At 42.5% G+C, this 23,762-nt stretch overlaps 4 protein-coding genes across 7 annotated transcripts in view; 1 reads left to right on the plus strand and 3 right to left on the minus strand.

Moving 5' to 3' along the window:
- Window positions 1-150: 150 nt before the first annotated feature.
- LOC118224808 (eukaryotic translation initiation factor 4 gamma 1-like) lies at window positions 151-6,416 on the minus strand. The gene is made up of 14 exons (XM_035412536.1): window positions 6,071-6,416; window positions 5,498-5,800; window positions 5,258-5,362; window positions 4,512-5,012; window positions 4,136-4,240; window positions 3,516-3,707; window positions 3,328-3,435; window positions 2,839-3,105; window positions 2,577-2,655; window positions 2,263-2,356; window positions 1,850-2,069; window positions 1,425-1,721; window positions 1,081-1,176; window positions 151-818 (listed from the first exon to the last, which is right to left on the minus strand). Exons 1-14 carry the CDS (start codon window positions 6,251-6,253, stop codon window positions 603-605), a joined length of 2,766 nt encoding a protein of 921 aa, XP_035268427.1. The 5' UTR covers window positions 6,254-6,416; the 3' UTR covers window positions 151-602.
- Window positions 6,417-8,819: 2,403 nt separating this feature from the next.
- tyms (thymidylate synthetase) lies at window positions 8,820-13,940 on the plus strand. Its single transcript, XM_035415699.1, has 7 exons — window positions 8,820-9,207; window positions 11,026-11,099; window positions 11,498-11,672; window positions 11,955-12,056; window positions 12,294-12,469; window positions 12,582-12,653; window positions 13,002-13,940. The coding sequence occupies exons 1-7, from the start codon at window positions 8,841-8,843 to the stop codon at window positions 13,137-13,139; spliced, it is 1,104 nt and encodes a 367-aa protein (XP_035271590.1). The 5' UTR covers window positions 8,820-8,840; the 3' UTR covers window positions 13,140-13,940.
- On the minus strand, window positions 12,691-20,779 carry enosf1 (enolase superfamily member 1). 3 transcript variants are annotated; one of them, XM_035415695.1, is made up of 16 exons: window positions 20,620-20,779; window positions 20,270-20,372; window positions 19,639-19,754; window positions 19,282-19,368; window positions 18,962-18,988; window positions 18,564-18,636; window positions 18,354-18,392; window positions 17,423-17,505; window positions 17,228-17,262; window positions 16,982-17,069; window positions 16,492-16,626; window positions 15,946-15,987; window positions 14,919-15,048; window positions 14,431-14,530; window positions 13,941-14,022; window positions 12,691-13,626 (listed from the first exon to the last, which is right to left on the minus strand). In XM_035415695.1, exons 1-16 carry the CDS (start codon window positions 20,701-20,703, stop codon window positions 13,543-13,545), a joined length of 1,308 nt encoding a protein of 435 aa, XP_035271586.1. In that variant the 5' UTR covers window positions 20,704-20,779; the 3' UTR covers window positions 12,691-13,542. The 3 variants fall into 3 exon arrangements, with proteins under 3 accessions (XP_035271586.1, XP_035271588.1, XP_035271589.1); XM_035415697.1 differs by lacking the exon at window positions 14,431-14,530; XM_035415698.1 differs by lacking the exons at window positions 12,691-13,626; window positions 13,941-14,022; window positions 14,431-14,530 and having other exon boundaries at window positions 14,943-15,048; window positions 15,807-15,987.
- Window positions 20,780-21,389: 610 nt separating this feature from the next.
- yes1 (YES proto-oncogene 1, Src family tyrosine kinase) overlaps window positions 21,390-23,762 on the minus strand; it is a 36,912-nt gene continuing 34,539 nt past the window's right edge. For both annotated transcript variants that reach the window (XM_035415705.1, XM_035415706.1), the window contains exon 12: window positions 21,390-23,709. In XM_035415705.1, the coding sequence (XP_035271596.1) occupies window positions 23,501-23,709 (209 nt within the window). In that variant the 3' untranslated portion in view covers window positions 21,390-23,500. The remainder of the gene's footprint in view (window positions 23,710-23,762) is intronic.

The raw sequence follows: 23,762 nt of genomic DNA on the forward strand, positions 1-23,762 counted from the left end.
ACTGAAGACAGAATGACACATTCATTGGATATAGACTAAAAAGAAGAAAATGACTTAATGACTTTGATAAAACTAAGCTGTGTCTGTTTGTCTTTTTAACCTGTTTGTATATATATATGGACATTCAGTCCGGAATAAAGATTGATTGAATAATTTAGTGAAAAATTTATTGAGAAAAGTGAAACGAACATAAAGATCATTAAAGATATCTACACAGGTGCAACTGCCAACGTACATATTTGTAATTTAAGATCAAGAAGCCTTGGTATTGCAAGAGGCATCCGACAGGGAGATCCCCTATTCCCAAAATTATTTACAGCAGCAAATAAGGTCTTCAAGAATTCAGGCCTTACAAACCACGGCATTAGAATTGATGGAGAAGAACTGAGTGGTTTAAGATTTTCAGACAACGTGGCCCTATTTTCAACAGACACAGACTAAATGAATCATCACCTAAATATACCAGACAGAAAAAGTTCCAAAGATGGCCTGAAGATCCAAAAAGAAGACCAAGTATATTCTAAATTTATCGCTGTCATAAGAAGTAAGGCTTCAAAAGGTGGAAGACTACAAATAATTAGGACAAACAACATAACACAAGCCTATTCAAAAAGAATACTAAAGAAGCTAAGGATGATGCAAAGACCTATGGAAAGAAACATATATAATATAAAATTGAAAGACGAAATAAGGCGTTGTTGTAGCTTATTGGGGCTGCGTTTTCCTTCAGCCACTGTCAGTACTCTGGTACTGGCTGAACACTGAAGCTCACTTTGGTGTTCTTGTGCCTCAACTGTCTGCCATGTTAAGCTCATTTTCTGGAGAAGGAAGACAAGATCACCAGTCAATACCATTCCCATCCAAGCACCTCAGCAAATAACTGCCCCCACCATCCCCTTTATATTTTCATGTTTATTAACACTGCCAGCTTGGCACAGGGTATTTTTCACATTATTTTTAGTGATGTCATGAGCTCAAATTTATTGTGATGTCATTATGCTCCCTCTCTGTTCCCATTTCCCTGTTCCTCCCACCTCCTTCTGTCACATCCCCTCCTTTCCTCTCTCTCCTCTCATTTACCTTTTTAGTCACAAATGTGCTGACATCCTCTTCCTCAGGTAAAGAGAGTTTCTGATGGTGTTCTTCCTCCCGCTGTGCCCACAGCAACCCGTGTTTCTGAGGGACACACAGATAAAGTTAAACACCGTTACTCTATGACTGGTGAACACGGACTGCTACACATAGACTGTAAGGCACACACTTTTACATAAACACAGGAAAGCAGTGTATAGACACAAACCCAGTTTTGCAGTGTGACACATAGACAGTTACAGTCAAGCACTGCACTGAGTTTCTCAGGTCAGAAGTATGCCGCTGTGTGTTAGAGCCCTAAAGCTCAGTGTTTGCAGGCTCACAGTACTAACCATTTGGTTCTCTGATAAGAAGAGGATCTCCACCTCCTGGACACCAGTCCTGTCCAGAGGGACTGCGGGTACGGACACTTCCCTGTCAGTGCACAGGAGCAGTGGGGTCAGGGGCAAGAGGCTCTCTTGTGTCCTGTGTAAGATCCTCCGCAGCCGTCGCAATTCACGTGGCTGCAGGGGGCCCACTTTCACCAGCCGGTGAATAACGATGCCAGTTGTGTCGCTCTCGATGAAACTCTGCTCAACCATCAAGATCTGCAGGGTGCTGTTGCTCTGCTGTACACACAGCAGCATCTTCTGCAGGGCAGACAGGGAACAGCGTGGTATTCACACATAATGATGATGGCACAGTCAGGCAATGCGCATTGCATTCCCATATGGCTACAGCATGGCTATGCTATTACCCAGCTGAAGCCAAGTTTTACCTTCATGTCAGTGGCTGCAGACACCTTCTGCAGCTCATCCTTAGTTGTGACGGGCAGGGCTGAAGCAGGATTGGCAGGGGCAGGCAGAGCCGGGAGAGTCTGTAGGGCGTGTCTCTCTGGTCCTTTTACCACCAGCTGGGAGGCATCACTGCTGCTGCCCAGACTCTCTGACAGACTGAACTGGTGTTTTACCTCTGCACTGTCCGGGATCCAGTTGCTCCTTTTAGGGGGAAAGGATTATATGATAAGGGAAAGTCAGGAGACTAGCCTCCTTCAAGAAATATTTCTCTAAAGTAAACTGTTATAAGAATTTGTCACACATGTGTTACTTTGCCGCTGAATACACAGACTAGCAAACAGTACAGCATCAGTTCGACAGACAGAAACAAAGACAGATAACGCTGGAGGCTGACCCGTGAAGCATTATGTGGAGGCTGGAGGTGAAAGTTGAGGACAGCAGCAGGGTGGGGAGGAGGTTTAGGGTGCTGGAGGAGAGGCGTCCCAACTCTGTAGAATAGGGGGGGGGGGGGGGGGGGGGTGGGGGGATGGGCCACAAGGCAGGCGAGGTTCTCGGGTATGAGAGAGCAAGAGCACATGGGAGTGAGCATATGTGGATAATTTGTATGGAAGAGAGTTCATGGAAGGGAAAGGTCATATATATGTGAGAAATGTTAAGTAAATGAGATGATGTATGGAAGAGAAATCATGTGAGAAAGTGTGACTCTACCTTGTTCCATGCCATGACCCCTCCAGGTGCCATTCTGTCTGGGAATGGGAAGCTGGGTATAGAAGTCTAATTTCTCAAGCTGGGGGAGAAGATAATCCATTAAACATCTTTCTACCATTGAACTACTACACTATTTGATAAATTGTGAACTACAGTGCAAATAAAACCTGGGATACACGTCCTACACCAAAGAGCAGAAAGGCATCACTGTCCAGAATCATCCTGCCATTATACTGTTCATATTTGTTAATAGGCAAATAACCTGTTTAGTGCCTGCCTGGGTGAAGAGGCACTGGCAGGGCTCAGGGTTGTGATTGGCAGGTATGATGGCGGTGTTTTGGCCTTCATCCTGCAGCTCAATGCTTTGCCTCAGGGCAAGGTGTGGCACCCCAACATCATAGCTGTCCACCTCAAGCACAAGCTGCTGCTGTTCCTCAGTCCTGTCCTGCATTTCCTCCAATTTGACCTCTGTGCTGTTTTGGCAAATTGGCCTGTCCACCAGTTCAGTTTTCTGGGGGAACCAATAATTCTGCAGAAGAGAGATGCAGATAAGACATTTTAGCTGTTACATGCAAATACCAATGTGAGAAACCAGTGTGAGAAAGACAGCAAGGAAGAGCAATGAAACTGAAGGTGGGTTGGAGACTTGAGTATAAAGTCAAGTATTTCCTAAGCTGTGATGAGTTTCAGACAAAGAGGAGGAAGTACAGATGGGAGCGGTATAATTTGGGGTTAGTCAAATAGCAAATACCTTTCTCAGGTCCACTATGTCCTGCAGTAGGAGGGAGACTTGGGGTGAGAGCTGCCTCTTGTTAATGAGTGCTTCCATTTGATGCATATATCCATCCATGAGGTGTTGCTGAAATGGGAAGCAATGGGAACAGTCAGCGCTGGTGTGTGTGTAATCTGTACGAGCAGTATAACCTCACTGTGCAGTACCTCATCACAGTCCAGTATGTTGCCAATAGTGGACAGCAGGCAGCACAGGCACTCGAGTGCCACATCAGTCTGCATGATGAGCATCTTGCTGATGCAGCTGTGCATCACGGTCTTCCTCACCATCTTCAGTTTGAACAGTTCCCCTATAAACTTCATGTTGCTAAGTGACCGCTGGTGCTGCTTTTCCTCTTCCTGGATGTGGGTGGGGGGGAAGGTAAGGCAAGATGAGCAGGAGGGTGCCACACATTTACGGCGCAGGATGACATTTCAACCATAATCCACTCTCTGTGGTTTACTGAAACACGAGTCACCACTAGTGGAAGGGTGAGACCATGTCTTATTTTACCTCTTCAGACAATTTTGGCCAAAAAGGACAATAGAAGGTATATGGCTACACACCTTTGTGCCACATTCATACAAAGAAATACCTGCTCTGCCATCACCCCATTAAACATGCTTTTAGACATCATCCAACCACAAAACTTTCCAGTCTACACCCTGATAAAAAACCCCACTTAAACCATCACCAGCATTGCTACCACTTTCTCAGGTTCCCAAGCACTACCACCAATTGTTACCATAGCTAGCATATTAAGCTCCTCCTGTTTCTTCCCAATTACCTTATGGTCCTCATCCAGCTTCTTAAACTCCATCCGGCAGAGTTTTAGCAGCACCAAGCGGAAATTCAGAGAATCTCGAGAATTTTCAGTAAGTGGAGCATTTATCTGAGGGGCAAAAATGGGTTTTAGGAAACAAGCAATGCTCATCTCCTTAGAACAGTTGTAATCTTCTAAAATGCTAATTAAATCTCTCTGCTTTACATGTGCCTAGGTGGCAGTGTGGAGAAAGTACATGTTTAGTGGATGGCTGTGCACAAAGGAACAGGCTGCATGTGGCTCTTTAGTTTCTCCTTCCACTGTTTTCGAAGCCCATACATGTAGCATAAACTGATAATGATTTCTGAAGTAATGAGAATGGATAGATGCACATACTCACCTCCCTCAGACAGTGGCACATCTTGGCACAAGTGGTTGTGAATCTTGGCTCAGAGATGGCTTTCTCAAAGATGATGGCCGCGATGCCCCTGAGACGCTCCTCTGTGTTGATGTCAAACTTGTTCACCTGTCTCATCAGGTGGCCGAACATCTCGGGGGCGAGCCTATCCAGAACACTGTGCATGCTTCTGTACAGTTCCTGGGTCTTGGCTGCCTTGAGGTCCTCCTCTCTCCTGTCTCGGACCACTTCAGACAGCCTCTTCGTGGCTGGCTTCCACACATCCTCCTCCTTGGGAAGCTCCTTCAGGGGGCAGCTGTGGCTCCAGGCTGGGTTCTGCTGTTCATGGACCCAGAGATCTCTGCCTCCATGGTGCCAGTTGTCCCTCTTAGCATGGAACTGCTGCACGATGTTCCTCTCCCGCAGTCTCTCCATCTCTGCTTGCTTGCGAACCTGTTGTATAGTCTTAGGTCCCTGCTCAGCTTTCCAACAGAGCCAGTTATTCTGGAAGAGACAGTGGGAATAATAAAAAAGGATCATTTTAGCTATTTTATACAAATACTAGCCCTGGATATTGAGATAAAGAAGGACACAGAATTTTTATTTTCAATTTTTTTTGTCACCATTTTTCTTTAGCTGGGAAAGAGTCATTTTTCTAGGCTGTTTGGACTGGAACTTGAGTCCAAAGTGGTGGGAGAGATACAGGTTGAATGAAAGAGGAGATAGATCCACAAATAACTAGGCAGTACCTTTCTGAGGTCCAGAACATCCTGTAAAAGGAATCGAATCCGGGATGATGTCCTTCCCTCCTTGATGATGCGCCTGACACGATAGAAGTACTCATCCATGAGGTACTGTAGAAACAGGGAGCAGTGGGACCAGTTACAGTGTAATTGTGTGCATGTATTGAGTGTGTGTGTTAATCTTGTGTGTGTTGGGGAGGAATTTAATTGTATCTGCATGAACAGTATGATCATGTAGTGCAATACCTTGTCATTGTCCAGGTTCTGGCCAACAGTGGTAAGCAGGCAGCATAAACATTCAAGTGCCTCCTCGCTTTGGTTAGAGAGGAGGTTGTTGATGCAGCTGTGTACAACTTTGTCCTTCATCATTTCTAATTTAAAGAGTTCTCCAATGAACCTCATGTTGCCAAGTGACCTCTGGCAGTGGCCATTGACTTTATCTGTCAATGCTCCTTCATCCAGTTTCTTAAACTCCACCCGGCAGAGGTTCAGCAGCACCAATCGGAAATTTAGAGTGACTCCAGGGCTCCCATTGGATAGCACGTTCATCTGAGGGGGAGAAAAGTGTTTTAGGAAGGAAGAAGAACACACTCCTCTGTTTGTATCCTCTAAAATTCAATCTAAAATTCTCTTCTTTAAAGCATGCAAAGGTAGCAGTGTGGAGAAGATGCATGATGCAGCTGTACACAGATTGGACACAAAAAGTAACAGACTGAATGTGGCTCTTAATTTCTTCCTTCGAGCGACTTGATGTACATAAGCCCACAGCAGTGGCATGGCTAGGAAGGGATTTCTAGAGCACTGAAAAGGGACACTCACCTCCTTGAGCGAGTGGCACAGCTGGGCATAAATGGCGGAGAATTTGGGCTCGGACACGGCCTTCTCAAACACGATGGCTGCGATTCCCCTCAGGCGCTCCTCCGTGTCGATAGTGAGTTCAGTCACCTGTTTCACCAGGTGCTGGAACATCTCAGGGGTCAGCTTATTTAGGACACTGCGCATTTTTCCATACAGCTCCAGTGTCTTGGCTTTCTCAGGGTCCTCCTCCCCCCGGTCCCAGCTCCCTTCAGCCAGCCTCTTTACTGATGGTCTCCAGGCTTTTTCTGCCTTGTGGAGCTGTAGGGCTCCACCAAAAGGCTGCTGGGAGAGACTGAGACCTCCCCTCGTAGAAAGCTGAGATAGGAGATAAGAAAGGAGGATTAACACAATAATGCCTACACTAAAGTTCTTTTGGGAATCGGGAACATTTGTAATAATTCGGACATCCAGAAGGCATGTGGGACTAGTGCCTACCTCCGCTAAATGCGGTTCAGTGATCATGCTTTCCTTGTGGGGTCAACAAGATGAAATATTTGAATCTAAGGAGAAGGGTTAAAAATATAAAATCAGAGAAATTTTTACTTATAGCTGTTGACATGATAAGAAATGATGAGGAGATAATCCTTTGGTGCTGACATACCCTGGTAAATTTACTGCACGGTTTCCAAAAGAAAGACCTTGTCAATCCAACAGTTACAAATAAGCTTGTACCTATAGACTGCTTTCCATCTTGCATAATTAAAATAAATAATGTAATGTAATTTATCTCCCAAGCAATACATAAAATTTTCATAAGCACAGCACATTTTTAAATGGTTGTCAATAACAACAAATTTGTGCATAACAAAACAGCTTTTGCTATGTCAGCACCAACATTGACACAACATTGTGCCTACCAGCAGTCAATGACATAAGCAGGTAAAACACACGATGATTGAAACACTCAAAATATATGTAGTCAAGGCAACATGATGTGCCATGAAATTTACACAAAAAACATTTTTTGCTGGTATCTCACATCTATGTGTTGCTATTCGATTATACATCTTTTTTTTTTTTTGAAAACTTGTTTAATCTTTGTCACTTTATCTTTCTTCTCTTATACATTCATTACTACTATGATCCCTGAAAATGAAAAATGCTGGTTTCTCTTCTAAACACTTCTCAATTAGCCTTTTACATTTATTTATTTATTAAATAAATAATCTATTCTATAGAAATTCTGACAAACATTTAAAGGCCAAAATGTTTTGAATCCCTTATGGGGAGTCACTGATAGAACTGTTTAGAACTATTTACTATTTACCTGTGTTCCTCCAGGGAAAACAAAAATGCGAAAGTATGTCCTTTCAAAATCTGAAGTAGGCTAAAATGTAGTGAAAGTAGCGAAAGTAGTCGGGTTTTCTCAAGCTTAAAAAGTTCTGACAGAGCGTTAAGTATTTTCTAACCAACAAACAACAAATGACTAATTTCCAGTATGTATTTATGATTTAAGTGCAACACACTTGTTGAATAATAGTAAAGATTAGAATACAGCTGATTCGGAATGGATACGTCATAGGGTTACTTAAGCATTCAGTGTGCGGAGACATCTGCAAAGTGTTCCACGTGGACTGTGACGCTGCTGGAAAATGACCATGTTAAAAAATAACAAACAATGCACAAATAGTGTTTACATTTTTTTATGAACCGTCGTATTATGACAACATGCGCATTCCATGCAATTCCAAAGAATTGCGTCTCACGAATTGCTCACGGTCCTGCCCTCTCGCGCACATACAAAATAGCATAACTCTCTTTTTTTTCTTTCGTATTGCAGAACAAAACCTGTACGACGAAGTCATGGAACAAAAATACAACGTGCAACAAATTTACTGCACGATTTCCAAAAGGATAATCTAATCAATCCCAACATTTACAAGCATGTACCTGTAGACGGCTTTCTATCTGCATAAATAGGCTCTAAAATAAAATATGACATATTATCCTGCGGTGTAACTTATTCCCGAGCAAAATACATAATACGTTCATAAGCGCAACACAAACATTTTTAAATGGTTGTCAATAACAAATAAGCAGTTTGTGTCGTCAGCCCCAATGGATTACCTTGACACATTATGCCTACCAGCAGTCAATGACAAAAGCATGTTGGCTGTGATGCAGCTGGAAAATGTCCAAATTGAACAAAACAATAACAAACTATTTGAAAACATTGTATAAACAATACTTTTTATTTTATTTTTATGAATCACATCATTATGTTGACATGTTTGTAACCCACTAATTCCAACAAATTGCATCTCACAGCTTGCTTATGGGATGCAATTCACTTCTAATGCTCCAGTGTTAGGACTTGCTATCTCCTTCAAACACACTACATACATAAACACTCACAAATGTTATCCATGATAACATTTGTGAGCCGTGACGATATAAGCGTGCGTCGTGAGCACAGTACCGGTATGTGTAGTTCCTAAGCGTACTAAACGTACACAACGTTGTACCTTGTACTTCTCATGGGTCAATCGTGCGGCTGATATTATATTTCATGAGTCATATATGTCATGAGTACCGCATACCAATATCTAACTGGTTCCCGACTCCTAACTAAAAATATCGCTTATTGAAAATTGCCCCATTCATTTTCCCATTGACAAATTTGCGGGAAAACGAGGGGAGTGGCTTGGTGACGTTTACACTTACAAGCTCTAGTTGGCAGTGTACGCAGTTTGAAGTTACGCGGCTCACCAATCAGATCTAAATACGTAGAATGGTAGAAGCGCGCGGGAGTTCAACAGCGAGTCATTGTGGATTATTCGTATTTTTATACGGTCTATGGGATTATTGCAGTTGTGTGCTGCAGTTTTTCGCGCCTCTGTGTCAGACGGATCATTTTAAAAATAGGAGTTGTAAAATGCCTTTAACTACAGAAATCAATGCTTCTCCCAGTTACGACGGAAAAGAGCACTGTGGGGTTAGTTGTCCAACTGAGAAAAATTTGTTTTCTTTATTTTGCGACGAACGAGGCTATTTGAATCAGGTTGAATACATTCTGCAGCACGGTTCAAAAAAAGGAGATCGCACAGGAACAGGGGTCATTTCGGTATTTGGCTCACAGGCACGATACAGTCTCAGGGGTAAGTCATCTTCATTCAAATTAACGTCAGATAGTCAAATTACATGAGTTAACTTCCACTGATACCATTTACCTGAATTCTTTTTACAGTGTCATGAAGTAATTTAATATATATATTTTAATAAAGTTTTATTTTCCGTGGCTTCATGTCTATTTTTGCGTGACAAAATTCATTTTTAATGTCGGTCCTCGCATGGTGGGACCAATGGGAATGTGTTGTGTGGGTCATTCTCTGAATGCGGTGCCTTTTATTTGTCCCTTAGACAGATCATCTAAAGTTACTATTAAAATGGATTAATGGAATGGAGAAGTGACAGAGAGTTGGGGGGGGGGGGGGGGGGGGAAGAAAACAGGTGATTTAAGTGAGAGAGAGAAGCGTGCACAAAGGAAGAAACGGAGAGAGAGTAAAAGGAGAACCAAAGCTAGGGCAGCTGAAGGTGCAGCTATTACCCCGCTTCCCACCCCACCCCAATTACTTCAAGGTGCTCCAATGGCAGAGCCGTCAAGTTAGTTTAATTAAGGGTGCTTTGATGCTATAGACAGTCATAATACAGAACTTGAGTTAAATTGCAAGTCCAAGATGTCATTTAGTTTATAAACAATAATTGTCAGCTATTACTACACAGCATGTAGACCAATGGTGTGTGGTGTCGTATGACAATGACCCATACCCTGGGGTCATTATCAATGTGGAGAGGGACAGTGTCCAGGTAAAATACATGCACTGCAATGGCATTAACAAGTTTTACTGGCCAAGTCTTTGACCCGACATCAGCTGATATGCTGACAACCAAGTTGTCTGTCTAATGCCAGAGCCACAGGCAATTAACAAAAGATCAGTGGAGATAGAGAAAAATACCTGGATGTACATACAGAAACATTTTGAAAATGCTTAAATTTGGAAGTGGAGAGGTTAAGGGAGGAGGATGAGGTAAAACAAGGTAAAGACAAGAAAATGAAATGATAGAGTTTTCAGAGAAAATACTAGAGCCTTTTTAAAATTAGTTCAGGTTTTTAATAAGATGTGGTTATTTAAAACATTTTGCTGAACTGATATCTTTGTATTTCACTTTTTAACATTTTTATAGGAACTGCTGTTATGAAAATCTTATCATTATTTCCTAAATATTGTGATCAATTTTGGTGTCACTTCCACCCTGTTATATTGATATTTTGTTGAGATTATTAATTATACAATAAACTGTATACAGTTTGGACATTATATTGGACATTTAGTGAGTTCCCATGAATTACAAAAGTTTATTTTCATTTTGCTGTTATTTTGTAATCTATTTTAAAAAGTTGTAGCTCATGTAATAGATTGTTTATGGAGTTGCCGCATCATTCATTAAATAACATTTGTTTTGAAATTCTTTCATAAATAAAAATGTATTTGGTACACAAGGTGACATCATGTTATTTGTAAAATGCATGTTTTAATGTATTTAAGCATTTGTAATATTTACATTCAGTCCCCTGCATGTCCCCTAACAGGGTGGAAATACCTCAAGGTCCAATTTATACTTATAAGTTCATAAAATCAAGGGTTCAACAGCTTGAGCTCGACGCCTATTGTTTTCTGAACAATAAACACACCCTTTTGATAATGTAATGTTGAAAATGTGATCCACACAACTATATTTACAAAAAGTTATGAGGTCCAAAAGGCACCGCATTCAGAGAATGACCCACGTGTTAAGTTGTTGGTGAGAGAACACACATTTTGAAACTCGTGACGTGTCAATTCTACAGTTACAGTGCAGTTGTGTTGGGGCAGAACCGTGCATTGAATTTTTACTATTTGATTGTTGTTATGCAGATCAATTTCCTTTGCTGACAACGAAGAGGGTTTTCTGGAAAGCAATCGTAGAAGAACTGTTGTGGTTTATTAAAGTAAGCAATACATTATGCACAATAGGCCTATATACATCTTGGGTTATATCAATAGCTACACTGCATGAAAGGACTGCACACTACAGTTGGCTATGGTCTTTATTCATTTAGCTAGCTATTTTACTTAAATGTCCTTGCACTTCTCGGCTAAATAACATTTGCAATAGTAATCACATTATAATTGATCATCTACAGTAAAATTAACAAGAACCTTCCCACGTTTTAAGTGTATTATACAATTGTTTTTTAACATGCATTTTTACGTTACATTTTTGTTCTTTTGTTTCTGAGATTTTTGTACTTAAGTTCAGAGGCTTATCAATCTAGCTGCTATTTCTGATGTATACAGTACCATCAAACTGCTAGTTTGGAGAAATGATGTGCCATTTTTGTTACAGGGGTCAACAAATTCCAAAGAGCTGTCGGAGAAAGGTGTGAAAATTTGGGATGCAAATGGATCCCGTGATTTTTTGGACAAGAGTGGATTTACTAACAGGGAGGAAGGGGACTTGGGCCCTGTTTACGGTTTCCAGTGGAGACACTTTGGTGCTGAATACAAAGACATGCACTCAGGTAAATGCCACTTGCATGCCTGGTCTACGCTGCTATAAAGTAGCAGCTGGTGCAATTTTGAATACTCTTAAAGAATTGTTGACCTGTCAGCTTTTACAGTTTGCTTTATGCCTTATGGTACCCATACTTAAATTGCTACTTTTGTGGTGCATTGCAAAAAGGTCACTTCCAGCAGGTACATACACTTGTGAGGAGGAAACTGGATCAAAGCTAGTGTTGAACACCATGCTCTAATGCTGCATTAGACCAGCCTGTCAGAACATTTCCTTGCTTTTTCTACAGATTACACCAGACAAGGAGTAGACCAGCTGCAGAAGATCATTGATACCATAAAAACCAACCCTGAGGACAGGAGGATCATTATGTGCGCTTGGAATCCAAAAGGTATCTCCTTTGTCCTTTCCAAGAATTAAGTTTTGCCCATCAGCTACCACTTTTCACCCATGTCCATGATCTTACACAGATGCTCATGTACAATACGGAGTGAAATTCACTTAGCTCTTGGCAAAGAATCTAATCAAACATTTCTATTGCATTACAAATCCCTGAACGGTACAGACAGTGGTTAAACTCCAAGGTTGCTGCAGATTTGGCGAATCCCCCATTTCTGTCCTGTACCAGACCTGCCCCTGATGGCCCTGCCCCCCTGCCACGCCCTGTGCCAGTTCTATGTGTGTGATGGGGAGCTGTCCTGCCAGCTGTACCAGCGGTCCGGAGACATGGGGTTAGGTGTGCCCTTCAACATCGCCAGCTATGCCCTGCTCACGTACATGATCGCCCACATCACTGGGCTGAAGGTAGGGGACGGAGACCACACCATTGTGGCTGCTTCATCGTTTGATTTGTTTGCGTTCCACTTTGTATTAGGACATTTTGTGTAATGTTTACTGGATCTTTCCTCTTACCCAGCCTGGTGACTTTGTGCACACTTTGGGAGACGCTCACATTTACACCAACCACATCGAGCCTCTGAAAGTCCAGGTATGCGCTTACCATACAAGACCACAACCACGTCTAAATGAGGGCAAATATTTTTAGTGTAAACATTGCAGGCCAAAACCACAGGTCCATGATTGCAATTTCCCCCTCTATATTGTATAAGTTTAAGTTTTGCTCACATAGTTTGTCCAAAATAATGTCAAAATAATAATAATAAACTTGGTGAGTGTGTCAGATGTTGTGGTGCAGTGTGCGAGATTGATATTGTGGTGCAGTGTGTTAGAATGCTGATTAGGTGCAGTGAGTCAGATTGATGTTGAGGTGCAGTGTGCTAGATCACTGTTGTGGTGCAGTGTCGGGTCTTTCATTTAATTTCAAATATCCTTTCAGCTCCAGAGGGAGCCCCGGCCCTTTCCCAAGCTGAAGATCCTACGCACTGTGGAGAGCATTGATGATTTCCGGGCTGAAGATTTTGAAATATGCGACTACAATCCTCATCCCACTATTAAAATGCAAATGGCAGTTTAAGCATATCCAGGAATATGAATGGGCTGTGTGCATACATGCCACATTTGTTTGCTTTTTAGGTATCCATAAGTAAAACCTAGGAAGAAATGTTTATTACTATAAGTATTGTTTGTAAATTGTTAATTTGTTTGTGTAATATTGTGCAATTACTACAGAAGAAAATCAAGCACTTCACCTTTCTTAGATCAAACCTTAGAAAAACATTGTTTGAAAATGTGAAGCATCACTTAAAACTTTCTGCAATTAAGTTCCATCTAAAATTCAACCTACATAGCAGCAGCAGCAGCAAATGCCCTTTACTTGCCCTTTTCATATCAATGCACTCGATCAGAATTCCTGGCTATCACTGAATCACTCATTTTAATTAAGTGCTGAGAAGTGTCCTGGATGGCTGGGCTCTTGGTCAGAGGCTCTGCCACACCTCCCCCTGGGGATACTGGTACCGCTTCACCGATTCCTCCAGCATCTCTGTGGAGTACCCTGGGTCCTGCAGAAACGGCACAGTTCCCTTTCCCTTTAAGAAGCATTCTGAGCCACCACACAGTGACAACTGGGTTAAAACACATTCGCAATCCAGTGTCTCCACCCATGCTGTACATACTCATAATTTGATTTGGAAGAAGTAATTCATGTTTTGCTGTATTGGCCAGATCTTTATTCTGCATCTTGGTTTCAAATGTTGCATTGCTCTGTCATTAATGTCTACCAAAATGCTATACATTTCTAGTGTCCCTAGCCCACTAATTAAATGTATTGAGAAGGTTTGGCACTTTAATAAAAACTTTGGCAAAGTTAACTCACCTTAGGTGGCATGTAGTGGGCATCCTGAATCACAACTGGACTTTTAAAGTGCTCATGGAGATGATCCACGTACTCGCACATCCTAAAGACAACATCCATTTGGGTTAAATGGTGAACCCTTCCCTTAAGTGTGGTCACGCTATGATCCATTGCAAACAGGAGGGGGCGCTAGAAGCACATCATAATTCAGTTCCTTGAGGATTAATCATTACAGTATCTGGGTTGGAAAAATTGACTTAACTTTGTTTTCCCAGACTTATAAGTCCAAGTTTGTGACGAGAGCATTGATTCTGAACGACAGTTGGAAAAGCTAACTGATAAACTGTTTCCTTAGAATGAAAAGGGAGATACATAGCTATTGTAGTGTCACTGGGCATTTAATGGTTGAAAAACAGCAAACTCATCATGCCAGGTATTCATCACTGTTAATGAAAGTATATGCAGTAAAGGAGAAGAATATCACAGTGTATGTTTGCCAGTGAGCACTTACCGGTTGTGGAGACTTGCAGACACACAGATGTAGTCAAAGAGTATCAGGTGCTGCACCAGCTCACAGAGACCCACACCCCCTGCATGGGGGCATACGGGCACTGCCCAAAAATAGTGGGCCCACTGTCAATTAACTACCATCCTCCATTTCAACCACACAATCATTTACCATGCAATTTCATTTGGATACAGCCCAAAGTGATAGGATATGACTTTTCCTCGTCTTAATCGTACTATGTCACCACTAAAAAAAACATGGTAAAATACTTCAGTAAGTGACTGTTTTAGTATTGTCTTTTTACTTGTAATAACTCAGTTCATGGAATGAAGACAGAACTGTGCTGGCTTCAGCACAAACTGACCCAGCCAAGTTTACTAGCCATGGACGCTGGCTTTACAGATGTACTGCACTGGGTCAGAGCTGAGTGTTGAGTGGCAGTTGGGGTAAAGCCACCACGTGTTCAGGTGAGCGGCTGGGTCAGGTCTCACCCTGGAACTTGCAGGCCATGAGCAGGACGGCCAGGTTCTCGTTGACGCTGCCCAGCCTGCAGCTGTCAATCTGGACAAACTGCAGAGCGGAGGCCTGGAGAAACTGCTTGAACATCACCCTGTTATGACACTAGAGGTGGGGGAGAGAGTGAGTGTGTCTGTGTGTGTGTGTGCGTGTGAGGGTACGGGCGTCCACACAAATCGCATTCCTTCAGAAATCGGTTTTAACTGTTTGAATTACATATATTAATGTCCCAGTGTAAGAAGAAAAAAAAATCTTATTTATGTATAACAAATTATAGGTAATTTGTGTTGCAGTTTTTTTGACAGTTTTGATCAATAAAATGTATATTTACATAAAATTATCTTTAAAAAAGTCAAATCCTCAGCTTCCTGCTTGAGAAGCATCTCAAAATCTGGAGGTGCTAGATAAGCAGAACCTTCGTATCAGCCTGCTACCAGAAATTTCAACAAAGACAAGCCTGCTTCTACAGCTAGCAGATCAAAGTCAGACACCCACCCCCTGCCAGTTAGAGCCTCTGTTTTTAGACTGGCACTGTTTCCTGCTTATACCGTGAACTATAAAAACAATACACAGTGGACCAAAATAAAAGCATTTTTAAAAATCACAAAATCATTTCAACACACATTTAACAACAGGGCTTCTTTGGGGATGTGCTTTCAAAAGGTGTTTTTCTTTCTATTTTGATTTAGGTTTTGATGTCATGTTCAACACACAGTCTGTGCTGTGCTGTACGCTGGGAGATGCTGTGACATTTCTGACTAAATTTAGAACAACGGATATCATATGGACACTGTCAGCTACGATTGTTCCAATTTTCATCTGACGAAAGCTTTACACACTCATGCAGGAATGAAAATACCCACCAGAGCTGAGACTAGACACAGATGAATGACGAAATTTCAGGTCAGCCAATGTCATGACTGGCGAGCACCTGCCAGACGCACGTCTCTCCGTAATCAGAAGACCACCTGTCTGAGGCCAGCTGGAAGTCACATGACTCACCTGTTCTCCAGTGGCCACTCCGATGCCAAGAGGAGCCAGGGCCTGCAGCGCAGAAGCGGTGAGGAGTAGTTATGGTAACCGCTGAGTCAGAACACAGCCCTTAATGAGCAGGTGTACCGCGGGCCCTGTGTCAGCCCCACGCGGCCTGCCCAGCCGTGCAGCCGTGAGTCAGAGCAGCCGGGGCTGTGGAGCTTTAAATTCTGCTGACCGGGCTGGAGGCGGGGCCTCCCCTCCACAGTGCTGCTATCACAGGCCTTCCTCAGCCACCACAAACCGGCCACCAGCCAGGTCTGTAGGCTTAGCCAGGCCGGGAGTACACGCTAATGCGCAGCCGATTAGAGCCGCGGGTCTCAGCCCTCTGTACATGCTCACTCGTGCTCTCTGCCTTCCCTGCCCCCCCCCCTTGCCACACTCTCCCTGCTTCACTGATGATGATAAGAAGGTAAGAATATATGATAATGAAAATGGGCCATTCAGCCCCTCTGTGCTTGTCGTTTACCAACTGTCTGGTGTTCTCCCTCCCTCCCCTCCACCCCACAGCCATACCTTGGAGATGGTGGCGTGGCCCAGGATGTCGTCGGGGGACGTGGGCTCCTCGATCCACAGCGGCTTGAACTCCGCCAGCCTGGTCACCCAGGTTACGGCCTCCCCCACATCCCACCTCTGGTTAGCATCGATCATCTGGAGCGGGAGTGGGTTCAGGGACGGGGCACAGACAGCAGGCCGTTTACTGCAACAGGGAAGAGCTCAGCACTTCTCTTTATCCTCACAGGGCGGAAACGAGCAGCACAGCAGGAGGATGAGGCCTGCAGGAGAGCGAAGGGATCACAGCCAATTTTCACATGTCCAGATGCAGATCCCAGCAGCCTTTATATCGCTCCCCTGAGTCCAATTAAGGTCAGAGCCAGTCTGCTGTTTCACAGCCGCGCTGCTGCAGCCGGGGGAAGCCCTTCAGGCACTGGATGAGAATGGAAGTGCCTCACTGGGACGCTGTGAATAATGCAGGATGAACAGAGAGGAGCCAGAGCCGTCTCACCAGAGTGCTGCTGGGTCCGATTATCTGCCTGATGAGAGCGCACCTCCGCACGTCATCCTGAAGGTCCTCCCCCACCTTCACTTTGAACCTGCGGAGAGGCTGCTCTTACACGTCAACGCGCACACACGCGTGCACGCGCAGGCATGCGTGGACGAGCACACGCGTGCACACACAATCACACACAAACTCATGCGTGCAGGCACAAGCTTACCCATGTACCCATGCACAAGCTTACACACATCTCACCTTGTCCATCCATCTCTCAGTGCCTCAGTGCAAAGCTGCAGAAACACAGAAAGTGATTACAATGCAGCAAATGAACTGGTAACATTATTCACCCTTCATCCACTGAGCAGATGCCCCTGTCAATGGCAAATTGCAGAGCGAGCACATTTACACAATCTACATTCTGTAATCAACTTAAACAGCTGTGTTTGCAACCTTTTTGAGCTGCTGGTCTGAGTATCCTATCCAGGCACAGGAAGTGGTGTATGCTGGGTACCCCTCCTTCAGCATCTGCTCCTCTGGAGTTCGGAAGCAGAGGTCATGTGACAGGGTGAGAGCAGGATGCATATTCATTAAACTTCTCCGAGTAAAAGTGGACTTACCATGACTCTACTGACTTAATTAGCCTATGCTAATTGCATGAACTAGACTTGCTATGGATAACTGATACTCAATGAGAACTGTACCTTATTGGACCTGTGTTCTGTAGTAGTTCCAATTACCTTTGGTATGCACTTATTGTACATCGCTTTAGATAAATAAAATCTAATGTAATGTAAAAGTGCTGATCAAGAATCAGTTCCTCAGTCCATACATCATAATCCTATCCACTGTGATCTAACAGGCAAAACTGATCTTGGAGCAGCACTCCTAATCTGTCATGCTTTACTGTATAAATATGGGCCAAAGCTACCGCTCCCTGACTTTTAAATGCAGGTGTCAGCTGAAAAAAGGAGACGGTTACAGAGAATGATTGACAGTTTGGAGAGCAACCAATTAAAACTTGGCATTCCCTTGTTAGAACTGATGTTAGACCCACAAAGAAAGTAAACAAGGTTTTGCACTGTCAGAAATATTTAAGGTACGTTAATAACGAAGATACTGGTTTCAAATACTTACTGTTCCATGGATATTTCTCGCCGTAAAACATCTCTAAAAGGCACTGATTTACTACTCAGACTAATTTCAGATGCATTCTTAAGTTGTTTGGAGCATAGTCAATGGATTTAATTTTGACCGTTCAAATGTACACATACAGTATTTGTGTCACTAGTACCACTCAGTCATCCCCTGTTCAAAGTAGTCATTCAATTCCTTTACGCGGTCCTGAAACTTGTGTGTCAGCTAGACACTGAATGCAACACACCTCTTTGACGTCTCCCTTCTTGACCTTTCAGCAGTATATCTGAAGAAAATAACATATTTAATATAGCATGCATATTTTATAACCGCTACTGGCAAAGTGAACTGAAGATGCAATATTAAAGTGCTGTATTTATACAGCACAAGCATTTTGTTGCATAAACAATTTCATTGGAAAACAAAACAGGATGTAAATAATTAAAGGCAACCTCACCCAAGGCCTCCTGTTCTGTGAGAGCGTCAGTGATATATCTGAAGTCGATGCACGATATGAGTTTTTTGGCATCCTGCAGCATGAAGATGCATTACTGCCGTCACATTCACGAGGATCTATGATCCCATTCAAATTCACTTATTTATTTTCCAACAAAATACACACTCATGCTGAATACCATGTAAGACATAGCATTTTAAAATAACAATAATAAAATGATTTCAAATATTATTATTACTATAAAAAAGCATGCAGCAAAATGCAAACAATACATTGTAATACCTTGAATAACAATAGCCCTCCCTTGAAAGCCCAAGGCGAAATATGTCAGAAGTAAATTTATGATCTCTGAAACACATGGAATGTACAAACACTCACATTCGTCAGAAAAAACTTACCATGTCAACTAGCAGCTTCCAAAGTGGCTGCTCGGAAGAAACAGACAGAGAGCAGGGTAAGGTCATTGAGGTCTGATATAAATGCCAGCATGCTTGGTATGAAAACACAAAGCTTTGAATGCCAAAAGGGAACTGGGCTATTTTGGCTCTTTGTCAGTGCTGAGCAAGAAAGCATATAAATCATGGGTCTGTGACAGCAGGAAGCTGGGGAGGATGCAGTAAGGACCGTGGCGTGGATGAGCAGCAGCGTGCCACACGGACAGCGGCTCAGGTGACTCGGTCTGGATGATGAAGAGACGCACGGCTTTACTGCCGCCCACCTTCCCCTCTGCCCGAGCCCAAAGGTCCCAGACCGCGTTGAGCACGGCGGCGGTGGCCAGCTGGATGACCCCCTTCTCTGGCCCGATCTGCGGCACAGCGGGGGAAATCCCACAGCACACTCCTCACATACCTCTCCACAAACACTCGCCGGGGCTAAAATTCTTATTTTACCATTTATCCATTTCATTGTGAAGCTGCTTTTTTTTTAAAAATCCTGCATGGTTATGATTATGAATATTATTACTATTTAAGGAGAAAGAGAAGAAGGAAGAGGAGGAAAAGAAGAAGAATTTGGATATTGCACCAACATCAAAACATTATTTTTTGGATGTTAATAGAACAGCTGTGATTTTTACCCATCTCATCTGCCCATCGCTGGTAAGGAGCCTGTAGAAGGCCCTGAAGTCACTGACGATCTCCTCCAGACATGTCCCCACTACAAACGCAGAGAGGGCCTCCACAGCACAGACAACTGCACAGATACAGTCAGGGAAAAGAACTGGGGACATCAATTTCACCTAATAGAGACCACTGCCATACATGAGAAACAGAACTATTTAAATGACTGCAGATGGGTTATTTCACAGAAGGGATGGAGCCATTTACAAACTGGATAACGTGTGTTGGATAAAATTAATGACCTATACACAACTGTTTCCATGTCAGTTAAAATGAAAATATACTTGAATTTTTAAAAGCATTATCACAAAAGTATAAAAATACGGTATATACCACTTTTTCTGTGTAAAAACCACATCAATGCTTCGACGTGGATTAGAACAAACATTATTTAAGTTTTTTTGCCGCCGGGCAGGAATTTCAGTTTGTCAGCGGTTTTGTGAAGACATTATCTTTATCACCACTAGATGGCGCCAGGTGTGCACATGAGCAAGGCGCAACATAATGGCATGGACTGGAGGTGCTTGAATGTTATTTAAACAAACCTTGGGATAAAAAAAGAACTCTGGCATGCACCATAGATCTTACCGATTTCTGTGCCCTTTCCCAAAGTAAACGTTAGACCGTATCCCTTCAATCCGCCGTCTGTTTCGACTACAACATAGGCAACAGAGTAATCTGGGTCTGTGTGCTGCGGAGAGGGAGTCACATGATCAGCCTTTTTACTGTTCAAGAACTAAAACATTAAATCGCTGATTTAGGCCTTAATCGCAGTCTACCTTGTACTGGAAACAGCTAATTATACTCGTTCTTTGTCAGACGATTGGAATAAATGAGCACTTAAGCAAATCGATGCATCCGCTTTTCAGAAATTAATCGCTGAAAACTGCTACTTAGTTTACAAGATTCATGTTAAAATACTCCATGAAAACACCGACCATTGCATCCGAACCATGTTGCTCCAACGAAGTAGGGAATCTAACATCGCTGACAGACAATCGAGTAATTTTTGCCTTTAACATTTCGCAATTTAATTAGTTTCACACTCAAAAAAACTTCGTAATTTGTAGAATACCATTAGGTTATATATTTTGTCCCACCCACCGCCTTCTGCGATTGGCTCAAACTGATGTCGTTGAAGAGTCGGTGCGGATGTCATATGATGGTCAGAGGGCCCTCCCATAACCGAATTGCAAGGCAGATTAAACAGCACGGTTTTAAATTGAATAGCACGGTTTATGTGCGTTACTCTTAATTCTGGAATATGACATAATATGGCGAACAAAACTACCCAATTTATTGTAAAAACAGCGGCAGGGAAGGGACAAATATTTTCTTTGATGAAAGGCAGATTAGCACCTTTAAATCGAGAGGTGTACAGGTTTCCAATGTAAAACGTGCTAATGAGAATTAAGCGACGTAATCCTTTGAATCAATATAGCCAACATGAAACTGATCTAACACTGTTGAGCTACTGAGTGCTGGGCAGAATATCTAACAACCTAGCGACTGTAGAAGGAAATGGAACTAAGGGCAGGGCCAAAGGAAGAAACACTTGGGTCCATTCCAAAATTAGAAAAACGATTAAATGTGAATTCCTGAAGTCCCTGTAGATGTCAGCCACACGTTTGCCAAAGAAAATGCTAACGGAAAGAGGAAATAAATCGTGATACTAGTAGTACAACAAATAAATAACACGGCAACGTGGTAAAAGCAGGAAATGTTTTATTCTTTTTACTCTGTACAAATTCAAATAACTAACCCATTTTGTACCAGAACCATTCACGTTTAGCTTCCACTTCCAGTTTAAACCTTGAAAAAACAGTGTTTTCATGCTGTCGTCGTCTTAAACTTTTCTTTATAAAATTAGAGGTTTCAAAACTTTGTACAAGCCCTTATCAAATCCTCTATCGCGAGTGAAATAAAGAGGAGCATGGAGGAAACATGTAAAAAAGAATGGCACTGAGCGGATCAGTTTCGTATTGTTCGGGACTGTGTATCAAAACTGTGGTAGGTAAGAGGTCGGAGAAAAAACGATCTGGTACGTCCAAGCGACCGTTTCATAGTACATACTGCATTTACTACACTTGGTATCATGAGTCGTGTTACTGTCACAGTTTAAAACACTATCATGGATAGGTCCCATAGAGCAGATCTACATAGGCTACATTCTAGAATAAAATAAGAAACGGAATAAAACGAAACGGAACAAGTATTGAATGAAACCAGCAGAACACAAACGTGTAGCCTACCACGTGCATTATGATATTGCTTTATACCAATTTTATGTGGAGGTAACCAACCCTTAAAATATTTTTGTTTTAAAAAGATGAAAAAATCTCTTCATTAAAATCTATTCACTCCATCATTGTATCCGGCTGGTTTAAATACACCTATATTTAATCAACAAAGAAAAATCAACTTGTACAGAGCATAACTGCGTAACGCCAACAATTGAAGCTCAACTGCTTGAAATCCGGGACGCCACTTCAAAATAAGGTTTAAAAAAAGAAAAAGAAATAGCACAGTGAATAATCTTGAAATGTAGTACTTTGGCAGCATTTTCGATTAAGATAAAGTGGCAATTTTCACTGGGTTTCTCATAATACGCTTACAATTTCAGCCATGCTAGCAGTGTGATGCCCACAAAGGCATGTTCACAGTGGTCACTGCTCTAAGCCTGACAATGAAATACTTGGAACTTATGCCATCCTGGTCCACAGTTCTTTTTGTAGTGCTATGATATGTCCCAGAACAATGCACTATGAAGTGTAATACCAATATGTCAACAATGAATGAATACTCATTTCTGTTGAGCCACCGTTGGCACTGCACAGCGCTTTTCAGTGTCACAGTGACACGTGCACTTTTTCTGTCGCTTCTGTGATTTACCAAGTTCTGAGAGAGGAATTATACTGTTACTTGAAATCAGCAGCTGTCTAGTTTTATGGCACTTGCCCTGAAAACAGTATTTTCATAGTGTTATGGAAATGTTGAATTATTTAAGGACAGGGGAGCCTCATAAAAAGACAACAGGTTCTTTAAAATCTTCTAACACAATATGGTTCCAAGTTCTTACAATCACACACACGCAAAAAAAAAAAAAAAAAATCAACAAATAAGGAATTAGTAAACCTACAAATCATCTCTATCCAAATCACCTACATAGAGAAACAATACACAGATCTCTCTTCCAGCTGCCCTGATGACATGTGCTGAAAGCAGTGCATTCGCTTTATTTTCCATGATTTCTCTAAGTATATTCTCAGCTTAGATTTCATCAAGCATTACGATCCATTCCCTTGCCCTCTTGATTTGAACACCCACACTTTCTACCCAGGCTTGTCACCTGCTAGGTTTACAGTACGATGCAATGCTTTCGTTATTCTACAGGACTGAAAGGTTACACTGAATAATTGGTCACTTGAAATTTACATTTGACTCAGATACACATAAGGAGAAAAAGAAATGAAGAAAATGTCTATACAACAAAGACCTTCAGTACCTGAAATAAACATGTAGAGGATTAGTGTTTGAAATGGAAACAAAACAAAACAAACAAACCAAAAAAAAAAAAAACAATTTTCTTTTAAAAATGAAGGAAAAAAGCAGTGGTTTGTGCAACTGTGAACCGATCTTCCAGTTTGCTTTTTTCTTTTTCGAACAGCACACTACTCTTTGCTTTCTTCCCAAATTCATGTTCAGTCCTGAAACCGTCTCCTGTGTTGGTTTCCTCCCAGGCAGAGTGCCTCTGGTGGATGAGATAGGTAGCGCGGAGCAGAGTGTTGCGTTTGTAGTGTAGCGTAGCACGGCGGAACTCTATAGGTTGTCTCCCGGCTGGTACTGCGGCTCTGTGGCTGTGAAGTAGTCCTCCAGGAAGGACTGGATGTACTCAAACGTGGGCCTCTCGTCCGGGTCTTTTTTCCAGCAGAGCTTCATCATCTCGTGCAGGGATTCGGGGCAGCCCTGTGGGCAGGGCATCCGGTACCCGCGCTCCACCTGTTCCAGGACCTCCCGGTTCACCATGCCTACAGGGAGGACAACACCCGGTCACTCTCTACAGTACTGCGAGGCTACAAGC

The sequence above is a fragment of the Anguilla anguilla genome, chromosome 4 (genome assembly GCF_013347855.1).
Source record: "Anguilla anguilla isolate fAngAng1 chromosome 4, fAngAng1.pri, whole genome shotgun sequence".
NCBI lineage: Eukaryota > Metazoa > Chordata > Actinopteri > Anguilliformes > Anguillidae > Anguilla > Anguilla anguilla.

What these genes read in the sequence shown, in the direction of transcription:
- tyms (XM_035415699.1), top strand. Translation starts at nt 8,841, where the DNA reads ATGGTAGAAGCGCGCGGGAGTTCAACAGCGAGTCATTGTGGATTATTC. An exon ending in ATACAAAGACATGCACTCAG is followed by an intron (nt 11,673 to 11,954) that starts GTAAATGCCACT and finishes CTTTTTCTACAG; the next exon opens with ATTACACCAGACAAGGAGTA. An exon ending in TCGAGCCTCTGAAAGTCCAG is followed by an intron (nt 12,654 to 13,001) that starts GTATGCGCTTAC and finishes ATATCCTTTCAG; the next exon opens with CTCCAGAGGGAGCCCCGGCC.
- LOC118224808 (XM_035412536.1), bottom strand. Translation starts at nt 6,253, where the DNA reads ATGCGCAGTGTCCTAAATAAGCTGACCCCTGAGATGTTCCAGCACCTG. An exon ending in AGAACCTGGACAATGACAAG is followed by an intron (nt 5,363 to 5,497) that starts GTATTGCACTAC and finishes CTGTTTCTACAG; the next exon opens with TACCTCATGGATGAGTACTT. An exon ending in ACATAGTGGACCTGAGAAAG is followed by an intron (nt 3,106 to 3,327) that starts GTATTTGCTATT and finishes TCTCTTCTGCAG; the next exon opens with AATTATTGGTTCCCCCAGAA.
- enosf1 (XM_035415695.1), bottom strand. Translation starts at nt 20,703, where the DNA reads ATGTTAAAGGCAAAAATTACTCGATTGTCTGTCAGCGATGTTAGATTC. An exon ending in CAGACCAGCAGCTCAAAAAG is followed by an intron (nt 17,263 to 17,422) that starts GTTGCAAACACA and finishes GTGTTTCTGCAG; the next exon opens with CTTTGCACTGAGGCACTGAG. An exon ending in CATGGCCTGCAAGTTCCAGG is followed by an intron (nt 14,531 to 14,918) that starts GTGAGACCTGAC and finishes ATTTTTGGGCAG; the next exon opens with TGCCCGTATGCCCCCATGCA.